Source organism: Corapipo altera, unplaced genomic scaffold, assembly GCF_003945725.1.
Source record: "Corapipo altera isolate COAL_440 unplaced genomic scaffold, ASM394572v1 64, whole genome shotgun sequence".
In the NCBI taxonomy this organism is placed as follows: Eukaryota; Metazoa; Chordata; class Aves; order Passeriformes; family Pipridae; genus Corapipo; species Corapipo altera.
This window is the reverse complement of record NW_020884893.1, coordinates 5,886,810-5,901,703: the sequence shown is the minus strand read 5'-3', so window position 1 is coordinate 5,901,703 and position 14,894 is coordinate 5,886,810. Positions and strand designations below refer to the sequence as shown.

Genomic DNA, 14,894 nt, shown 5'->3' with positions numbered 1-14,894 from the left:
GTCCTCCGGCCCCTCCCCTGAATCCCGGTGCCAGCGCGTGTCCCAGGAAGCTGCCGCTGACCCAGCATGGCCACGCGGGTCCAGCCGCTCCTGCCCGTCCTGCTGCTGCTCTGGGGGGGCTGCCTGTGCCCGCCCGCCCGCGCCGGGCTCTACTTCAGGGAGGGGCAGCACTGCTACAAACCAGCCCCGCGCAAGGCTCCCGGGCTCAGGTGAGCTTCGTTCCCCCGTTCCCCCCGGGGCTGGGGCAGCCCCCGTCCCCGCTGGGGCTGTCCCCCGGCCACCCCCTGGAGCTGGGGCTGCCCCCCGGCCACCCTCTGGAGCTGGGGCTGCCCCCCGTCCCCTCTGGAGCCGCCCCCATCCAGCCTCTCCTCGGAGAGCAGCCCTGGGGAAGGGCTGGCCGGGCGCAGCCGCAGCTCATGGAACCCCAGCACCACCCGGATCGGGGGGTCCCCGGCGGTGCGGGGGGTCCCGGGGCCGCTCTGTCCCCGCCGGGGTTGGCGGGGGGGGACACACGGGGACAGTGTCGGTCACGAGACCGCGGGGCAGGGCCCGGTCACGCTCCGCCCGCCGGGCACTCGTTACGAAACTCCGCGGAATCCGCGATTTTTTAAAAAAAAAAACGCAATCCCCTCACCTGGCTGGGGATGCCGGCGCTGTAGTTCCTCTTCCCTCCCCGCCGCAGGACGTACCCCCGCCCGCACGAGTACCTGGAGCTGTCGGCGCTGCCGCGGAGCTGGGACTGGAGGAACGTGGATGGAGTGAACTACGCGAGCACCACTCGGAACCAGCACATCCCGCAGTACTGCGGGTCCTGCTGGGCCCACGGCAGCACCAGCGCCCTGGCAGGTACGCCCTGCACCCCCTGCCCACCCGCCGGGCTGCCCGCGCCCCGGAATCCGTGGTTTTCGGAGGCCAGGGCAGCTTATCTTCTTCACGTTACCGGCAGCTGGTGTAAGGACGAGGTGCTAAGTCACTGCAGCAAAAAACGGGGCCGAGATGTCTGTGAATACACCGGGAACAGTGGGAATGCCCAGGCTGAAGGGAAGGAGGTTTGGTTTCTGTAGGGAAAGCAAGTGGAGCGAGGCTGTCCCCACCCTCTCCAAACGGTGCGAGGGGAGCACTGGCATGCTTAGAAACCTGTTTGCAGAAGGAATGTGTTCACAGCTCCTGCGGGTAAGAACGGGGGGTTCTACCCTCTCCTCCATGGCAGCAGCAGATGCACAAGCAGTTCTTGTGTCTCCCTCCCTTTTGTGGTACCTCAGCCTGTGCTGCAGCTGCAGAACAAGTGCTCCAGCCCTTCCTGGGAATGAGGAAACGAAAGAAGTTGCCTCTTGTGGGGAGGGCCCGAGGGGTATTTGTTTCAGGAGGCCTGTTATTCAAATGAACTATCACAGCACACAGACAATCTGGTTTCAGCAGCAATCTTCGTATCAAACTTCTGCTTAGGAAAAGGGAAGTAGTGGTTTGCTACAGGTGAAGTAAATTCTCTATAGAGAACACATGATTTACATGCTGCAGAAGTACTGTTTGCATAGGGAGGCTGTAAGAAGATGGACTGTGAAGGACAGATAGAGGAAACTGTGCAGAAAGGGGAAGACAGTGCAAGTGTGAGCAGACAGCAGGAATCATGAGGGATACATTCCTAAGAGGTACAAGAATTCAGATGTGTGATACCTGTCAGAATGTAGTGAAGTACTAGGATAGGTAAAATACAGCAACTTGTTAATTATATAACTTTGGTTAAAACTTAATATGTAGGTATGCCAACGTGTAGTTTTAAAAATCAGGGTATTTTTTTTCTTAATTTTTGTGAGTAGTTTAAAGCATTCATTCCTTTTTTTTTTTTTCTTCATTAAGACTAGTCTGGCATAATAGTTCCCAGTTCTGTCCAAGTATATTTGAATGTTGTTAGTACTAATAGGATTACAAGTACCAGGGTGGCACAGTTAAGACTGTTAATGCGGGGTGAGAAGCAGTTTATAAATACCCATCAGGAAGCTTTTCTGCCAAGTAAGCTGATTTCTGACAAAATAAGGCAGCAGGGTGGCAATGCCTGTCTGAGATGGCAGGATGACAGTGAGATGTTGGTGTAACAGCAAGGAGTTAATTCTGAAAGCTTTTCCTTGCTTTTAGACTGTCTCAGAGCCAGTGACTTGTGTGGGCTTATGCATAAATCTCTACTCTGTGAGAGATGCTGGTGAGAGCTGGTTTTATGATGTGTATTTGAAAACTCTTTGCTGTCAAAGCCACGAAACAGATCTGAAGTTTTCAGAAGCTTGAAGTAAAAGAGGTCTAGGGCTCTTCAAGGCTTTAGACAGATCTTACTCATCTGCATATTTTTGCTGAGTTTTTAGTGGAAAATAACCCTTCTATTGGAAACCCCCACTAATAACTCAGCCTGTGGTTTGAATTAGGTCATGCTGTGCCTCAGTGCTGATAGTGGAGGGTTTTGCAACCACAAGTGCTGTTGTCTGGAAACAGCTACAGGTTCAAAGAAAAGGAGACAGTTTGAACACTACTCGCAAAGTGTAGCCACCCACATATTCCACTCACAAACCCCAATTTCTTCTCTTTACAGACAGAATCAACATAAAGAGGAAAGGAGCATGGCCCTCTGCCTACCTCTCTGTTCAGAATGTCATTGACTGTGCTGACGCCGGGTCCTGTGAAGGGGGAGACCACTCCGGGGTCTGGATGTACGCCCACGACCACGGCATTCCCGACGAGACCTGCAACAACTACCAGGCCAAGGACCAAAGTATGGTGCCTTTGCTTTGCTGCAGGACTCCTCTCCAGGTTTAACAGATCTTAGTATATTAAAAAAAAAAGAGTTTATTGGGTTTTCAGAATACTGGTTGCTGCTGTTTGACTGACAGAACAGGTTTTCTTTACAGGCCTGTGTGTGTCTGTCCTTACTCCAGACAGACAGTGTAGCACTAAAACATGCCCAGGCAAGTCTGGACAGCTAAATTGTTTTAATTTAATCTCTTAAATCTGTGACACACAATCTCTAATGTACTGAAATATTTACAAGTGTCACCTCAAGCTAAACAAAGGAGAAATTTAACCTTTGTCTGGTCATGTATGACTGGAATGATTTCTCTATCTATGGAGAGGCATGTTCTCATCAAAGCACTTGTGTGTATGGACTAAAAAATAGTAACTAGAGATAGTAGGGACTTAAATTGCGGTTTTCAGAAAGGTATTTAGTTCACTAGAGAGAAGACATATTATTAATATCTGTCTCACATAAGTTAAAAAAAAACTTAGTGTCCTATCTTTAATTCACTTGAAGAAAAGCACCCTCCTGCAGTGATAATCTCAATTCTGTTTTACAGAGTGTAAGAAGTTCAACCAGTGTGGGACTTGTGTCACTTTTGGAGAATGTCACGTGATCAAGAACTACACTCTGTGGAAAGTTGCTGACTATGGGTCTGTCAGTGGACGAGAAAAAATGATGGCAGAAATCTACACTAATGGGCCAATTAGGTAAAAAAGAAAAATGTTTATCTACAACTAATATTGGGGTAAAAATACCTGAAGCTCAGTCTGGTGACTGCAGTGTAGTTTTCCACTCTAGCATATGAGAGCAGCTCTGCACTGCTATGCAGACTTCAGCTTGTTTGTACATCAGCTGAGCTCAGAATTCAAAACTGTTTTGTAGCCAGGCCCCTGCCCTGATCCCCTGGTATAAAAACTCCTTTCTCTGCTTTATTACAGCTGTGGTATCATGGCTACTGAGAAGCTGGATGCCTACACAGGAGGCCTCTACACAGAGTACAACCCCTCTCCCACAGTGAATCACATCGTGTCCGTGGCCGGCTGGGGCGTGGAAAATGGGACAGAGTATTGGATTGTCCGGAACTCGTGGGGGGAACCCTGGGTAAGGAAGCAGAGGAACAAACACATCTGTAGGATCACTCTGGAGGGAAGGTGGGGCTTATCACAGAGCAGAAGCTGCAGAGATGGCCTGTGGATACAAAACCTAAAATTTTTGAACCAGACTAACAGTTTAAAAATGAAACTTAACGAAGCTGGAGACAAGGATATTCATCCAAAGCTACTTGATGTCAACTCAGTCCCAAATTCTGCCCTTCTGTGCAGCTCCTGTTGTGGGCAAATGTCAAATTACTTTAGTTGTAGGCAAGAATCGAGTCACACACCTGGAATGGATGAGTGGGATGTAAATCCACCAAAGCAGGCTGCCCCATGAACGCAGTGTTATACTTCCTCTTGAGTGAATGCCTACATTCACTTATAAATAATTCATATTTGGAAGACAGAACGGACTCAACAATCTACATTTTCTGTAGTTGTGTTTTCCAATTTACAATGCAAATTCAATCTCTTACAGGGCGAAAGAGGGTGGCTGAGAATTGTGACAAGTGCCTACAAAGGTGGGAGAGGAGCAGACTACAATCTTGCTATTGAAGAGGACTGTACATATGGAGATCCTATACTTCCTTGATTCTACATTGTACGTATTTGTTTAGGAACTACTTTGTTTGGAAGCTTCCCCACACAACCCTTTTTTGTCTAAGACTCTCTCACGGTTCTACACCATCAGGCAGTTCTGCAAAATTAGCCCAGATAGTACCACACAAGTGCTTCAAAAAATACAGAGCTGCCTTGAGATAGTTATTTACAATTAATTTGCCCATGAAAGAGTTGTCTGTCTTGATGCACAGTACTGAAATCATACTGACTTAATCACAGAACCTGTATGTGTAAATATCTATTTTTTTAAATACAAATTATGTAGGTGTACTGGAAAGGAAAAAGTATACTCAATATTTGGGTCTAGAGCTTATTTTAAATTCTCTGACAGTACTGAGATGATGAAAAAAACCAAAACTAATTCTGGACATGATAAATTAAAAAACTAAATCCCCTCTTTCCTTGGCCTTCTGGTGAAGCAGAGGTGGTGGAAAGGCATGTAGTTGCTTTTATCCATCAAAATGATATAGTGGGAATTACTTTGATCAAAAGATGGTCTAAACATTTCTTAATTAGTCTTTGCTCAAATTCCTTGCTTTAATCTGTGATTGACTGTGCCATTTTTCTCCTAGAGGCAAAGGATAAATTGCCATAACTCAGAACTCCTCACTAATTTGAAGAAATGAGGCAAATTCCCTTCCTTAGTCTTTTAAGTGACAAATCAGTGCCATAGCAAATGTTACTAACTGGCATTGTTAACTGCATTTAATAAACACTTTTTCTCATAACTGACTGGGATATTTATTATAAGAGCTTATTAATTCCTGTGCTTGGTTGTCTCCCCCTGTTGTACTTAAGCTGTCTTAGGTCTAGGCCAGCTGCCCAAAGCTTATCCAGGATGGTGCTGCTTTTACTGGATTTTTCCTTGTGAAAGGCCTGATTGACAACAGTCTGTACAGCAGCAGAGTTCAGAATCTAAACCACTGGCTGCTGTTTCAAGAATTGTCAGGGTAGCTCAGAATTCCATAAATGAATAACGAAACTTTGAAAGATATCTCTGGAAAAGAAAAAACACCTTTATTTAAAGGTAATTCTTATTCTTGGGTGTATCCCCCACTGTTTGGCATCAACCAGGACAGAGCAGAGGTAATTATAAAAACAAAGCCACAAGAAACAATAATGAAACTTCTGCACACATTCATCTTCTTGGACAGCAGTGGAATTCTGACATGGTAATTAAACTTACCAGTAACATCTGATGCATCTATTTACCAGAAAATAGATTCTGAAAGGTAACACACACATAGAGTTCATCTCCCACTAGAAAACTATCCACTTGTGTTGCACAAAATGGGTTTTTTCATAGCAGTAAACATGTAGGATATTTAGAATTCTAATAGAATGCAAAGGGGAGAAAGAGGCAGTGGGGCTTCTCTGCTGCACAGAGCTAATCACACAAATCCCTTTTTTTACAACTTGCAATATCAAAGCCTAGAGCATTCAAGATGTATTCAGAGAATTATCTGCAAAGTGTTTTTAGTAGGAACTACCTTCCCCACTCTTCAGGTTCTGGGCATCACACAAAGAATGAGTGCCAAATTCACTAAGTAACAAAAATAACGTTCTTTTAAACAAATCTGTTTCTCTCTTGCTCTCCCCTTCAGAACATTCAGATTTATACTGATTTGTGGAACAACAGAAAATCCTTCAGTATTACTCCATTTGCTAAATTACATTAACAGTTCTCTGATAGGAAAAACAAACAGTCCTCTGATAGGAACTTCAAGTCAATCAAATGCCCTTCAGCCCTTTCCTCCTTATTTTGTTACTTTTGTTGGTCTTGTTGTTGTTTTCTTTTTGCTGCTGCACTGCCCACTTACAGAACCTTACTGGTGGAGAGGGTGGCAAAGTAGTGATCGTGCTCTGCAGTCTTGATACTTTCCACTGCTTAGTTCATCATAATAAAGTTAGATTTGCAATGAGCTTAAAAAGAAAAAAAAAAAAAGAGACAGTGTTCAGTACATTACTCTGAGTCAGTGATTTATCTGCTTGCATGTGGATTTCTGCATTATGTAAATAATTAGGGTCTGGAAGATGTTTTTGTTTTAGGATATGAGGGTATTATGACAGAATACAGTGTATTATGACAGACTACTTCCCTTCCTCTCCTTTCCTTACTGCAATGCTAGTTCTCAAAAAGCAGTATTTATCTCCAGTTCCTCACTACAACCCCCAGATTCTTGATTACAGGAAAATTGCTAAACATAGGCCCCTAAAAGGGAAGCTGTCTGTCAAAATATCTGGCAGTAATTTTTAGAAATCCTCCTCCTAAACATTATTTGCAGTTGTAACATACACAAATGGAAGCAGGTGTGCAAGGAATAAATGGACTTACCTATGAACTCAGTGACAGGATCATGTTCACCTTCTGTTTTTATAGTACCTGCAATACTTTCATTCTCCAAGATGGGAAGAAAAAGCTGTACAAAGTCTGAGGTATATGGAGGAGCAATCACATCAAGCACCTGAAACAGCAGAAAAAACCAGATTACTCTTCCACTTACAGGGGTAGTAGAGACAATATTTAATTCACATACTAGTCTTGAAAGCATACAAGTACTTGCACTTAGGACCTCTTGTTCTCCATACAAATAATTAGCTAGGTATTCTTGAGGTACTCTGTCCAGTACCTTATTAATTCCAGAAGTCAGGAGTTAGTAGGACTAAGTCACATCCTCGTGAATACTGATACACATACATTGCTCAGAATCTGCTCTCAGAACTTGAAACATTTCTGAATCCAAGGCAAGCTGATTTAATATCCAAACACATACAACTAATATTAAACTTTAGATGTCAGTAAACGCAGTTTTTGCCACTGACCTCTGTCACAAAGTATCTGATGAGCGAGATATCCGTGTCCAGCTTCTCCAGGCATTTGCGGATGTAGCTGACAACGGGCAGGACGTACCCTCGGCTGAGCAAGTGCACCATCCTGTCCAAGAGAGTCTTCTTCAGTTCCAGCTGGTGGTGCAGGGAGGGAAGAACCAACAGATCAGAACTTCCTCTCAGAAGCCTGCGATTTTTATCGCTTCAGTATCTGATATGTTACGTTTTAACCATGACCACAGTCCCAAACTGCTCTGACAGCAAAAGCCATTAACTTCAACAAGTGTAACTAATATGAAGGAACACAAATACTGCATCCTTTGAGAGTCACCTGCTCCATCACATCCAGCTGGGAATGTTCTGTTTCAAAGAGCTTGACAAGAAGTTGTAGGACTTGGGGATGAAGCAGCTGATGGCATGTACTGATCTGCAAACAAGGCAGCAAAGTCAGATGCTCAGAACTGCAATTTAAAAACCAATGCAGCAGTCTTTATTAGACAAGTTTACATTGATGTTCATGCCAAATGGAAATTCATTTAGAGAACTATTCTACCATTTCTTTCTTTGATGCCCAAGTTTTCCTAGTGTAAATAATGCTGGGCTGAAAAAAACAAATAATTAACTCCGAATAGATTCATCTCTATATTTAGTGACTTACTGCAAACAACAGGCATTCAATGGACTGGTTGTTACAAGCAATCAAAATTGTTCTTGCTCTCCAGCAAAGCTTCAGATACATTCTTACCTCATCTAATAGTGCCAGGTGAACTGGAGTGTGATCAGTCTGCAGCTGGAAGTATCGTGGTTCTGACACTGTCCAATCCACCCACTTCAGCACACCCATAGCCACCACTGGGAACCTACAGAAAGAGAGATCACTTCAGCACAGGAGCATGAAAAATAAAGGAAAGCTTTACTAGGAAGACAAAGTAATCTGTCACCTTTTCCCAGTGGCACAGAAAAGCATGTTCTGTGACCCAAAGATGACAAGCTGCGTGTGAAAGGCAGGATTTATGTCTTCATGAGAGATTCCAGAGAGTCAGATGGACAATTCTGAAAGCTGCTTTCAGACCACATCTTCACATATTCTAGAGTGAGGATACCCTCACAGAGCAGCCCATAAAGACATCTCCCTTTAGCAGCACTGCCTCTCCTAAATAATACTTTTCTTCCAACAACTGAAGCTTGGGACCAGCCTCTCTGCTCACCTGATGCACTGATAGAGGGTGCTCAGCTCTGCAACCAACTCTGATGCTCCTTTGTTCTCATTGCAACACAGATTGTGAACAGTTTCAATGGCTTTTGAAGTCGACTTGAGTTCGTCCTTGTTTATGCTGACTCTCTTGTTCTGAAAAATTATTGCACAGTTTGAATGCAAGAGTTGTGAATATACTTCTATGGTAGTATTTGATCATCAGGTTCTACATTCTTTAGTCATGGCAGCTGAAGCCAGAAACAGTTTATATTCAAATAAGTAACTTCATGACCACGCATTTCCTGCAGCACAGTCAGGCTGCTGTAGGTAAAAATAATGTTATTCACAGAGCTGAGCATTACCTTTTTCCACATCTCTACCACACTGGCTGCATAAGCCAGTATGTGAATATATTTATGTTTGTGGTCCTGGTTGATCTTAGCACCTGGCTTAAACAAGGACTGCATGAAGAGGTCCAGAAAGGCAGGTACTCGAATCTGTGAAGAAAATGAATTGTCTGTCAGAGCCTGAGAATTAGGAGAGGTGATTAAAAATATGGGTTTTGCATCTGATATATCTCACACAGAAAGAGATAACACATACTTCCCCTTGAGAGTAGGTCAGACAGTTTTCTGAAGAGACCCAAAGTTTTACGGAAAAAAAATAAAAATTAAAAAAAAGGAAAACAGAATTACAGACTATATTGCTAAAGTATCTAAATGCCATCATATTTGTGACCAGAATCTATGTTAGAATGAGGCAGTGAGAAATATGAAATGTGTCATTTAGGCCTGCTTATAAGAAACTGCAGAAGTGGGCAGGTTTTTGATCAAAAGATTTAATTCGTTGCCACCTTTATGTCCTCTTGCAAATTTCTTTAATTTAACTATATGTAAAAGGACAACTTGGAATAATTAAAAAAACCAACAAAAATACCAGGAAGGTAATGCAAAACAGAATACAAGTAGCAGTTTCACATTTAGACATTACTTACAATTATAGAGGGACGAGTGCTACTATAATTTTTGTGTCCATACAACACTTAGCACAACAAGACATCACGTTTCTGAGTGCTACTGCAATAGAAATAAGTATCAGAGGTTATAAACAGGTAACTACTAACCAGTTCTACTGGAGGTGGGTCCATGCTTGTAAACATTTTGAACAGGACAGTGATATCTGCTGGATTCAGAGCTCCTTTGGACAGCATTGCACCAAGAGCCTGACATGCTCGGGGATAGGAGGCTGCAGTACCCAGTGCTAGAGTGATCTGACTGGCATCATGGCCTCTGCATGAAGAGCAGACACACACAGTGACTTATTTTCTTAATCCAGTGACTTATTTTCTTAATTCAGTGACTTATTTCCTTAATTCAGACATTTTAGTTTAAGCCTCACTGTGTCAACAGGCACATCCTTTGGAATGCAATGCCTTAGGGCTGAACCCCTTGTTCTGGGTAAGTACAGTTTGTTTTTAAGATGTTCACAGAACAGTAAAAATACATATTTCTTAGTAGACAGAAACTTCACTTCTTTGCTTTTCCAATTTCGGGTCGCCCTGAAATCGCACTGAACTTTTCTGCTGTTCTACAGACGAAAGCCTGCTACAAGAGCTGCTGTGTTGCAGCTAAGGATTCTCCTTTTGCCAGTAAAAGGTAACTAAGATGAGCAAAAGACAGCAGTTTGCAGATTCTGGTGACTTCTATTTTAACTAATAGTGTACTTCCCACTTACTTCTCATGGGCGTATCGCTGCACCTCCTGAGCGATCCTCCTGACAGCCGACCCTCCCTGCTCCTCCTGGGCCAGGATGGACATCATGGACTGGGCAAAAAGGTAAGTGTGTTCCCCATGGCACACCATCTTCTGTGAAAGCACACAGCACAAAGCTTACCAGTCAACAAGGAACTTCCCAGCCTTCTGCTGTGGTTACATTGTCGTGAGAGCGAAGGGCAAAAACAAACGGCAAAATTGCAAAGGAAAAAAAAACCAAACCAAAACAACACACAAAAAACTAAGCAACAAAACCAAAAACCCAACAGCCAAGAATAAAGAACTGATAGAATAAAGCATTGATACCAAGCACGAAGAAATGGCTAAATTGATAACTTCATTTCTTAAATGCCAAAACTGAGAGGGAAATCTCTTTTACTTACACTCGGCACTTTCTCTGCAGTATTTAAACAGTATGAGAAGTACAAAGTCACTCAAAAACCATCAGGTTATTTCACAACATATGAACATATGGTGGGTTGATTCAGGTGGCAGCTTTCACATTGATGTGGATGATAAAATAATTATTGTAATTTGCCAAGGGTCTGACAAGACTGATCTTAGTGTTTCACATTAAATGTGAAAGACGACATTTCTACCTTCACCATTTTCCAATCCATTGATGATGATGATAATAAATATAAGAAGTGTCACAGAAGCAACCCAAGGAATTCCTGGTCACAGAACAACCAAAAAGCATAGATTTCTGGGTTTTAACTCAGATACACCTTCTCAAGATCTTGCAGGAAATCAAGACTGTCTACGACCTCACACTGATCCATATCTCCTAACCAGAAAGGAAAACACTTCTTTTTCCACATAAAAAGGAAAAAACCCAAAACCTCAAAAAAAACCTCCAACAAAACAAACAAACAAAATCCCAAAAAACAACTTACAGCAAACTCAGGGAGGTTTTTTTCAAGGTTTTCTTCTCCTCCATCCAAAATTGTTGCCAGAGATGTACGCAGGACTCTGGAAAATACTTCTAGTTGCTGACATGCTGTTGAAACACTGGTTATTTCCCCTTGATATCCAGCATCAGATATAAGCTACAAAAACATCATAAAAAACTTGTTATTTATATTTCAGATATCCTAACAAGTCTAGAAGAACATACAAAATGCAAGATTCACCTTGCATACACTTATTGGAATTACGTTCATATCACAGTTTACAGAAAAGGAAACCAATAAAGATGTAGTAAAAATAAAGCAAACCATAATAACATAAACTATTCCAGAGCACAGCAAGATATAACATTTTTTGTCCCAGAAACATACAGAAGTGACTGAAACATTCCACTGCACCAGAAACCCAGGATTTTCAAATACAGACCAAAGGGAAAAAAACCAAACAAACCAAGCAAAAAATTTTCACAAATATATATTAAAAAAAAGGAAATAAAAGCCACAGTCCAAAAAAACCTCAAAAAGCAGTACTTCAAATCAGGAAACTACATGTACTGTTTGTAACTTATAGCACAACTCCTCCCACCAATAAGTTCTATTAGTAGGAATACATAAAAGACACAAGCAAGACCACAGCTAATATTTGAAGCCAGAACAACCATCCCTTTATGAATATTCTTATTTATTAGACTTGAGTGTAGTACCTTCACAGTAAAATTAAGCATTAAACAGTCAGGATGAGCTTCTGCCAATTTGTAAAAGAGATCTCTCCACGTTGTATGTGCTATCATTTGCTCAAGCCAGGCTGGAGTCTGAAAAGATCAGAGCAACAGAGAGCAACTTAACAATATCTACTTGTCAAGATCATTAAAAGTAAGGCTTTTACCTCTCAGGAGTCCTGTGAGGTAAATTTTCTACAAAAATTTATTACAAAGGATGCATTCCAAGTTTCCAAGTTCTCTAAACCTCTGAGGACTCCAGTGAGACAGAGCTGGTTTTCTAAAACCAGTTTTTTCTTAAAACAAAGAGTTTTGAAGATACGATTTCCCTTCCCCCACCATCTGCTACTCCATCGGATGAAGGCATTTAGGGAGGACCCACTCGAGCAGAGACAGCAACATGGATTCCATGCACACCTCTCCTTCCTCTGTAAAGATGGAATCTGCTTTCCGAGGGTCAAAATGCTTGATAAGTAAGCTCTTTAAATGGTTTTCTACAGTCTCCTGAACTTGCATTGGCTCAACACCTGTAGAGAAGGAACAGAAAGCTTGGCAGATGCAGTCCAATCACACATGGCAGCAACACCTTACATTTTCCAGTGAAAACAGAAACTACTCCCAAACTTACCAACACAGGATCAGAGGAGAGGCATCAGTTCTACTATTGAGCCATACTGATACAGACAGATTTACAGATTCTCTACCTTTTTTTCCTAAATGTTTAGGATGATAAGCAGGTCACACTAGTCCCTTTCTCTCACCCTCCGCATCAGACACACAAACAGCAATGTCAGCCATCCCAAAGGACTGGTACTGGGCATGATACCAAAATGCAAGTGTACCTGAACCACAAAAGGGATCAGCAGGGCTGGGGAACAAATCCACTCTACTACAGACTAAAGTTCATCTTTTTAATATACTGGCCATCAGTAGCTTTAATAGTCTTCTATAAAACAATATACAAATAATAGTAAGTAGTTCTAAGTTTCTGAACTCAGAGAATAGTAATTCTGGTGATTTGTAAACAAAAGTTTACACTAACTGAGGGACAGAGATACCACAAGATAATGCTGAATATGTCTTGCAAGAGGCTTAATTCTTGTCTCAGAGAATACAGCTTCTCTATATGAGAATCCTTAGTGTAACCACTGATACACTGAGAAGGAATAGTAACTAGCAACAAGGTAATTGTTTTTTTCAATTTAAATTATTTATTCTATTACAAAATATCAAACATTTCTAACACTATCTATGTAATAGCCCTCTTGCTCTTTGGGTGAAAACAAAAAGAAACTATCTTATGCAGTTGTTTCAACTATAAAAAGTCTTTATAACACAGCCTGCTGGCATTTCAAACTGTTCATCAACAGATTACTTCATTATTCTCTGAGCAGAATAAACATATTATTATAAAGGGTTTAGCCACATAGTAGATGACAACTTTATAACAATCCATTTCCTATATATGATCAAATTTGGTACTGATTCAGATATTTCTGACAAAAGAAAGACTATAGACCCAAACTATACTGTATCACTTATTGTACCTGTTTGAATGAGCCACTCTGCCAGCAAATTTACAGTCTGTGCCACTGCAGTGTAGTTTTCAGAGAGGAGCTGGATTACATTCTCTGGAGAACCTCCTGCTTGGAAATACCTGATGAAAGGATTACAAAAGAACTATTTGAGTCAAATCAAAAAGTAAAAACCAGTTGAACTCTAACTAAAGGGAAAACAATAGCACCATTTGTACATTTTCACACGCACTTCCATACAAAGTGACAACACCACACCTCTAACACACATAATGTGCTCCATAACACACTTCATGTCACACTCACCTCTTCAACGTGTTAAAGATAGACGGCTCCATTATATAGTCAGGGGTTGAAAATTTCTTCAGGCACTCTTGCTGGACTTCAGCATCATCTTCTCCCTCCCCATCCTCATCATCTTGCTGTTCACAAGTACAGTCGAGTCACATCCCTCTCCTGTCCTGTCTCCCCCCATACTATTTAGGCCACTTTTTCCCACAGAAACACATCCACCTGCTCCCCGCACGAACAGAGCTTCTTAATGGAGAATCACAGAATCACTGAGGTTGGAGAAGACCTCTGAGACCATCAAGTCCACCCTGTGCCCGATGCCCACCTTGTCACCCAGTCCTGAGCACTGAGTGCCACGTCCTTGGACACCTGAGGGGATGGAGACTCGAAACCTCCCTGGGCACCCCACTCCAAGGTCTAATCACCCCTTCCGCGAAGAAATTCTTCCTAATGTCCAACCCAACCCTCCCCTGGCACAGCTTAAGCCTGTGTCCTCTCGTCCTGTCGCTGGTTGCCTGGGAGCAGAGCCCGACTCCCACCCGGCTACAGCCTCCTTCCAGGTGGTTGCAGAGAGGGATAAGGTGACCAAGTTTTAGGGTTTGCAGCTGGATCCCTCCCTGTAGCCCCCCTGCAGCCCCAGGCCACACCGCCCGCACCGGCACTGGGCGCTCCTCGCCTCAGCTCGGAGCCGCAGGGCGGGCGGGCCCGGGGGCCGCTCTGGGACCCGCCCGGGGCTGCCCCTCGGCCCCGCTCCCGGGGCTCCCCCGGGCCCTCACCGCGCCCCCGTCCGCCTCGCTGCCCCACTCGGCCGCGCTGCCCTCGAAGTAATCCGCGTCCTCCATAGCTCCTCCCGGCTCCTCCCGCAGCCGGAACGGGCGGGGCGGCGCCGAATGGCGGCGGGGCGGGGGCGGGGCGGCCGCCATGGGCGGGGAGGGGAGCCCGGGATGGGCGGGGAAGGGAGCCGGGGATGGGCGGAGGGAGCCCGGGATGGGCGGGGAAGGGAGCCCGGACACCCTCGGGTCAGGTGCTCGTCCCGGGCACGGCCTGCGGGGAGACGGGCGGGACACGGCACAGTCGGGGGGGAGCAACGTCAGGGGGGGAAAGGAGCCCTGCCCTGCCCTGCCCTGCTCTGCCAGACCTCCCAGAGC

General features: G+C 43.8%; 2 protein-coding genes across 2 annotated transcripts; one reads left to right on the top strand and one right to left on the bottom strand.

Moving 5' to 3' along the window:
* Nucleotides 1–36: 36 nt before the first annotated feature.
* CTSZ (cathepsin Z) lies at nucleotides 37–5,225 on the top strand. Its single transcript, XM_027645813.1, has 6 exons — nucleotides 37–209; nucleotides 683–846; nucleotides 2,579–2,758; nucleotides 3,339–3,489; nucleotides 3,721–3,883; nucleotides 4,355–5,225. The coding sequence occupies exons 1-6, from the start codon at nucleotides 67–69 to the stop codon at nucleotides 4,466–4,468; spliced, it is 915 nt and encodes a 304-aa protein (XP_027501614.1). The 5' UTR covers nucleotides 37–66; the 3' UTR covers nucleotides 4,469–5,225.
* A 268-nt stretch (nucleotides 5,226–5,493) lies between these two features.
* Nucleotides 5,494–14,636, bottom strand: NELFCD (negative elongation factor complex member C/D). The gene is made up of 15 exons (XM_027645808.1): nucleotides 14,523–14,636; nucleotides 13,762–13,877; nucleotides 13,468–13,577; nucleotides 12,338–12,447; nucleotides 11,906–12,013; nucleotides 11,190–11,342; nucleotides 10,256–10,386; nucleotides 9,645–9,810; nucleotides 8,884–9,018; nucleotides 8,535–8,674; nucleotides 8,072–8,186; nucleotides 7,658–7,753; nucleotides 7,321–7,461; nucleotides 6,833–6,962; nucleotides 5,494–6,420 (listed from the first exon to the last, which is right to left on the bottom strand). Exons 1-15 carry the CDS (start codon nucleotides 14,586–14,588, stop codon nucleotides 6,386–6,388), a joined length of 1,752 nt encoding a protein of 583 aa, XP_027501609.1. The 5' UTR covers nucleotides 14,589–14,636; the 3' UTR covers nucleotides 5,494–6,385.
* Nucleotides 14,637–14,894: the final 258 nt, after the last annotated feature.